The following is a 7,150-nucleotide window of genomic DNA, read 5'->3' as shown; positions in this document are numbered from 1 at the left end:
ACCCCATTTCAGGGTTTTTACATGCGGAATGAACATCACCCAAACCAACTCAGAGATCATGGGTTGCTTGACCCCCAAGCCATGATACCAGTGGGTGATGGTGTTCTCATCGTCGAACCTTTCGCTCACAAATTGGCTCAACCTACTCAAGGCCTACTCAAGCCAAATGAGTGAACCATCCTAGCCCGAAATCAGATGAACACGCTTGGAAATGTCACCCGAATTCATAATTACAGCTTGTCTAACAATTCGTATCCGTTTTGTTTCCTTATCGGTTCACGACAACCTTCTCACATTTCAATTTGCCAGTAACTTCATCATGGTCAAGCCTACATTCATCGCTGCATTTGCCGCTCTCGCCACGGCTAAAATCGCCCCCAGTGTCCACCGCCACTTGGAATCCAACCATGATGTGGACGTCGTGATTGAATTCCGAGGCGGCAACCAGCGCGCCCTGGAAGTCGCCCGTCTTGAGCGGGCTAGCTTTAACGATCGTGGCTCCAGCATCGCCCATGTTCGGTCGCTCTTGGAGAGCAACATGGAGACGTCCCAGCGCTCGGCTGTGGAGCTGCTGTCGTCGCAGCCTGAAGCCCGCGTCGAGAGCTTCTACATCAACGGCAACATGCACGTGTACGGCGCCAACCGCGTCGTGCTGGACGAACTCGCCAAGTTGGACAACGTGGCTCACATTCGACAACCTGTCACGGCGCAACTCAGTCCCGTCACCTTCGACGACGACGACGTCTCTGCTGTGGGGATTTCTGAAGGATGGGTTGACAACAACACAACCTCTAGACGCGCTGCGAACGAATGGGGGGTCGACCGCATTGGTATCCCTGCGGTATAGGCCAAAGGTACCCGTGGCGAAGGCATAGTGGTTGGTATTATCGATACTGGTGCCATCCACTCCCACGATGACTTGAAGTCCCACTGGCGATCGACCTACGGCTGGTTCGATCCCACCCCACCCCCGTCGACAAAAATGGTCACGGCACCCACGTCACGGGTTCAGCTGTTGGCCAAAACGGCATCGGTGTAGCTCCGGGTGCCACGTGGATCGCTTGCCGCGGGTGCACCACCGCCGATTGCCCTGAAGCGGCGCTCATTGGATGTGCACAATGGATGCTGTGCTCGACGGATATGACCGACCAAAACCCCAAGTGCGAGTTGGCGCCTGACGTGATCAACAACAGCTGGGAAAACGTAGTGAATTCCAACACTTACCAAGCCGTCGTGGACGCGTGGCGCGCTGCTGACATCACTCCCGTGTTTGCGAACGGCAACGGTGGTTCTAACTGCGGCACTGTCTACTCCCCTGGGGATTTCAAGAATGTCATTGGGGTGGGTAACCTAGACATGAACGATAAGGTGGCAACCTTAAGCAGTCGGGGACCTACCAAAGACGGCCGCGTCAAGCCCGATGTGTCGGCTCACGGGACTCGAATTCGTTCGGCATGGCACACTGGCAATTCGGCCTACAACACCATCTCGGGCACGTCCATGGCGTCTCCTCATGTCGCTGGTGCCATCGCCCTCTACTTGAATGCGAACAAGGGCGCCAAGTACGATGATATGTACAAAGCGTTCACGACCACCGTGGACACTGCCACGTTGACTCGAAATAACCAGAATTGTGGGGGGGTGTCAGATTCCAAATACCCCAACAACAACTACGGGTTTAGACGCATCAACGTCGCTAGCGCAATTGGAGGTGGAGTCACCCCCCCTTCCTCTACCACCTCTGCCCCATCACCTTCGAAGCCCAGCACGGCAGCTTCGTCGACCTCAGCCCCCGCTACACCCCGGGCGTTCCCTACTTCGCCTGTGACGCCATCCACCTGCAATGGCTGCACTGGTTGCTATTCTCCATTGATCAAATTTTTTTTCAATGTGCCACGTTCACGGTGCTCCAAGGAACCTGGCGAGGCAAAGAGTAAACTCATCAGGATGTGAATTGCTACGATCACCGATAAGTAGAGTTCACCTGTGCATAATGGACGATTGCGTTTAATTATAAGTGATTCCAACCCATCTTGTCATGCCTACGGCTACAACATGAGAGGTAGACTTAGTGCCTCTGTTTTTCACGCATCGTGGTTACGATTAGACCCCTCGACTGGGGTAGCATATATTTGAAAGTCTGCACATAAACTCAAGTTGTCGAGAAACATGCCTTCACAATTAACCTAAGCAACGAATTTATGGTCACTTTTCATTACAGCTAGCGACAGTTACCGTATTACTGGTATTGAGATGCATTTAACCCGGAGGATATAGCGTTGAATGTACTCATCGGGAGTATGACGGGGTAAGTGTATCGGGATGTCAAAACTCCCTCATTGAAAGTGTGAAACAGCATTTCCCAGTGAGGTAACAACAGTAAGATTACCACAGTTTTCATGGAGGACATATTCTCTTCGGTGGGTCTTTTGCAATAACGAGTTTTCGAATGAGGTAGGATGACAAACACAACGTTTTGATTGGCTCTACCAATCGAAGTTATTTCTACATTTTATCATTATTGGTTCTAAGAAATCGAGCCATCATAATCGCAGGGAGTTCGTGGGGTGTAGCTACGTCCATGCTGTGCGTTCTTTGGCGATTTCAATAATGAGCATTCAAAATGTTAGAGGAAAGTGCGCGCATTATGAACTGAAACTTTACTTTATTCAAGTATAAATTTCGAAGTCTTGCCTTCGCACGTTTTCCTCCGAACGTCAACCACAAGGTGTTTCCAAACTGATTTGCACTCCATGATATGTAATTATTTGAGTTATTCCATTTTCATCGGGAACATGACCAATTAAATACTTGGGGCACGCGGCTAATTATATCGGGCATGGCCAAATAAATCGGGCATTCGTCCAACTTAACTGCAAAATGGTGTAACTTAGTACAATTCACTGTATCGTTCCGCTAGGTACACGCAAGCTGGATCAATACTGGACGTAATTATTCTTTGTAGGCAGAGCCGGGCAGTTTTGTTCCACTTTGTAGGCAGAATTTAGCACAACTTGTGGTACCGATATACTAGCACTACTAACAGTAGCTGTACTGTTTTAGCAGTAAGTCCTCAAAATTCATGGTCGAGGATTTCTCGGCGGTAAATAACGTTATTCAAATCAAAAATGCCACGACGCCGTCAAACTTCCCCCAACACCGAGTTCATCGACTGTAGAATTGATAGAGCTACGGGTATTTGTGCGAGAAGTTAAAGCATAGCATAGTAACCAATAGATTTCGAGTCTATCGCCTTAACCGCTCGGCCAATTTGTCATGTTGAAGAAAGCTCGATTTGAACCAATAGAGTGATTTTGCACCAAGAATCCACACGAATTTTCCAATACAATTTCCCTGAAAATCCTTCGGGTGAATTTTATGTTGGGAAGGTGCTTTTGCTATAGGAAAAATTCAAATTCAAGCAGAACTGCCGCTGTGTGCGTTGTTGCGGCTCTTCTGGAGCACCTACCGGTAGGGCACGGCTCCCAATCTTTAGGCATATCAACAACCCAGTGCATTAGGTGCAATGTGTACGGTTTGTGACCTTGCACCATCCCTATATGCTGTAGTGTGCATCGCGCCGACGTTCAAACATGACCGCTTTGAGGTGGTCGATCAACACTGGGGGATAGGATGTATCTGTTGGCTGGTTTACGTTCGGCACTATACCACTGCTCGCCTACGATATCCTCGCTCATCTACTAGTGCGTCCTACTTACCGCTCATCTACGTTTGGTGCCGACCATGCCATTCATCCATGAAGCGAAATTGGTAATTTAGCATGTTCAAGTGTTTTGATTGGCAACTGTGTGTGAAATGGTATTCCCAGTCAGAAATTCTGACAGAATATATTCGTCAAGAAATTCCCAATATAATCAGATCAAAAGGCTTCATCGTAAAACTTTTCAGGAAATACAGAGAATGACGGAATGGTACGCCAATCGAAGTTTGTGAAACAGCTGCCATATTTTGTCCAATAGAAGTCGAGATTGAGAATCCTAACATTTGATTGGCAAGCAATAATATTTTCCCGCCTGCACTTCTTTTTGAATTTCCCCCGTACCTCACGTCTTCATTTGATATGCAGTCAACAATGCGCATTCCAAAGCGTAACTACACCATCGCAACGAAGCTGAAGGTGCTAGGTCTTTTGGAAACAAGCACCTGACATGCTAAGCATTCCACGTCGCACCATCCGTACGTGGGTCAACCAAAAACGTGACATCCTTGCTTACAACGGGAACAAAAAACGAATGAAAGTCGATCCAGGTGGGCGACCTGAAGAATTTCCCGATCCCAAGGGTCTCGTTGACTATATTAACCAAATGCGAGTCCAAGAACGGGCGCTAACAACGTCGCATATCATCAACTGGATCAAGAGGCACCAGGCGGCTTGGCTGCGGTCCTACATCGCACGCAAGAAGCCCGATACCCGGTACCAAGGGCTCCTACGACTGCTGCAGCGCTTTTGTCACCGCCATGGATTTACGCGTCAACGACCCGGCAAACAGAAGCACAAACAATCCGTCCTGATCGAAGTACGTGATGATTTCGCTGCTGAGTTCCACCGGCAGTACCACGGCTTTGGTCCCGATTGCGTCTACAATGTGGATGAGACCGGGTTCTACTATGACATGCCGCCCAAGTACATATGGTCTGCTCGCGGTGGCGACGCGAAGATATCAACTGGCGAGAAATACTCCATGCGTATGACTGCTGTACTCACCGTCCGCTCGAACTGAGACAAACTCCCGATCCTTTTCATCATCCGCGGCACCCCCAGCGGTCGCATCGAAACGTTCGAGCTACCAACGTACTCAAGCGGCCACTTCTATGCTGTTCAGGGTAAGGTATGGATGGATAACACCGTGTGGAAGTCGTACCTGCGTGACCTGTTACACCGAAGTCTTGTCGAGCCGTCGGTAATCTTGCTCGACAACTTTGAGTCGCATGTGAGCGATGCCTCGTACCGCATTGTCGAAGATGAGCTCGGCAGCTTCCTGTGCGCGATTCCCCCCAATGCTACGTCCATCTGGCAGCCACTGGATGTTGGTGTGATGGCTCCATTCAAGCGTTACCTTCGGGACGAGTGGCTCACCGAGGAGATGATCGATGGGGAGGACGGCGACGATTTCGACACCCCGACAGCCGCTGAGAAGAGGAAAGCGATGGTGAAGCGTGCCATCGCCGCGTGGGACCGAGTGACGGCTACTGAGATTCGCAACAGCTTTGTGAAAGCTCTACCATCTATAGAGGAGTAAATGAACAGAAAATGATTTACCCTTGTTGGCGATGTCACAACCAACAATCTTGATCGAATATAATTGTGAGTATTATATAATTTTAGAAAAACTAAACTTGATTTTAGTAATGCAATACTCAAATTAATATAGTTTTGGAAAAATGCTTGACACTGCCCGGGAATTGAACCCGGGCACCTTCCTCTATCCACTTGGATGCCGTCACACTAAACCGTTGCGCCACTGCGTCAAGCGCTATCTTCGATGTTGGTTCGTAGTTACGGTCACGATTTGGAGTTTCTCCTGTTTCTTTCTATGTATTGTAAGATCGGATTTTGAGCTAGTTGGACTAGTCCAATATTCCAAGCTCATCCAGCTGTATCTTTTTATAACCTGCAATAATATTACTTCAATGTCGCGATGATTGGCTGCAATAGCAATCGAACTTCGCAGAACGTTAGCAAATAAAATCGCTCGAATTCCCAACCTCTCGAAGGCAACTGTGGCGTACCATTCCGTCGTTCTCTGTATCACGTAGCAAAATCACTCTTATAACGATAAAACTTCGAATGGTAGAGCCAATGAAAATGTTGTGTTTGTCATCCAACCTCATTCGAAATCTCGTTATTGCGAAAGACCCACCGAAATAGGGAATATGTCCTCCATGAAAACTGTGGTAATGTTGTACAGTTCATGGGGCTATAACCCCAACACCACATCACATATTACTATGCTATGCTTTAACTTCTCGCACAAATTCCCGTAGCTCTATCAATTCTACAGTCGATGAACTCGGTGTTGGGGGAAGTTTGACGGCGTCGTGGCATTTACGATTTGAATAACGTTATTTACCGCCGAGAAATCCTCGACCATGAATTTTGAGGACTTACTGCTAAAACAGTACAGCTACTGTTAGTAGTGCTAGTATATCGGTACCACAAGTTGTGCTAAATTCTGCCTACAGTGTGGAACAAAACTGCCCGGCTCTGCCTACAAAGAATAATTACGTCCAGTATTGATCCAGATTGCGTGTACCTAGCGGAACGATACAGTGAATTGTACTAAGTTACACCATTTTGCAGTTAAGTTGGACGAATGCCCGATTTATTTGGCCATGCCCGATATAATTAGCCGCGTGCCCCAAGTATTTAATTGGTCATGTTCCCGATGAAAATGGAATAACTCAAATAATTACATATCATGGAGTGCAAATCAGTTTGGAAACACCTTGTGGTTGACGTTCGGAGGAAAACGTGCGAAGGCAAGACTTCGAAATTTATACTTGAATAAAGTAAAGTTTCAGTTCATAATGCGCGCACTTTCCTCTAACATTTTGAATGCTCATTATTGAAATCGCCAAAGAACGCACAGCATGGACGTAGCTACACCCCACGAACTCCCTGCGATTATGATGTGAAGTACAAGAACACGCCGCTGCGCTAGTGTGCTGGCAGGAATTAGGAATGGCGCTTCGCTCATGAAATATCACTTGAAACAAACGAAATGTGCACCCAAGAACATGCCCCAAGAAGAGCCTTGAAACATTGGAACCCTGGCGCCCTGGAACCTATATTAGTTAGGTAAACCTGTAGTCTTCATTTTCCGGGGTTTGGCGCATCACCAGTGGTTTGCTATCGCTAACCCCCGGCAATACCCCGAGCCCTCAAGATCAGAAGCAAGCCTACCTCGGCTACGCTGTGAAAGGTCTCGCATCCACACGTAGATGCAGAGAAGGATCAAGGTGCGACGAACTCCTGGCTATAGTGACCTCCAATACGAATTTGCAACTGTTCCAAATCGATTTGCGAAGCGACTTGATCCCGTTAGTGTTGCACTAACGAAAATGACTAATTTATGATCACTGTACCAATTAATGATCACTCCATGTGAGCCAATCATATTGCAGTATT

General features: G+C 47.9%; 1 protein-coding gene and 1 pseudogene across 2 annotated transcripts; one reads left to right on the top strand and one right to left on the bottom strand.

The window, feature by feature from the left end:
- Positions 1 to 319: 319 nt before the first annotated feature.
- H257_10513 (hypothetical protein) lies at positions 320 to 1,953 on the top strand (the record flags this gene model as incomplete). The annotated part of the gene is made up of 2 exons (XM_009837079.1): positions 320 to 830; positions 926 to 1,953. 2 exons carry the CDS (start codon positions 320 to 322, stop codon positions 1,951 to 1,953), a joined length of 1,539 nt encoding a protein of 512 aa, XP_009835381.1.
- Positions 1,954 to 5,408: 3,455 nt separating this feature from the next.
- On the bottom strand, positions 5,409 to 5,490 carry H257_10512 (annotated as a pseudogene). The gene has a single exon. The product of its transcript is annotated as a tRNA-OTHER (tRNA).
- Between the last annotated feature and the right edge of the window lie 1,660 nt (positions 5,491 to 7,150).

This window comes from Aphanomyces astaci (assembly GCF_000520075.1).
Source record: "Aphanomyces astaci strain APO3 unplaced genomic scaffold supercont1.28, whole genome shotgun sequence".
NCBI classification, from domain to species: domain Eukaryota; phylum Oomycota; class Saprolegniomycetes; order Saprolegniales; family Verrucalvaceae; genus Aphanomyces; species Aphanomyces astaci.
The sequence above is the reverse complement of the archived record's forward strand: the minus strand, read 5'-3'. Positions and strand labels throughout refer to the sequence as shown.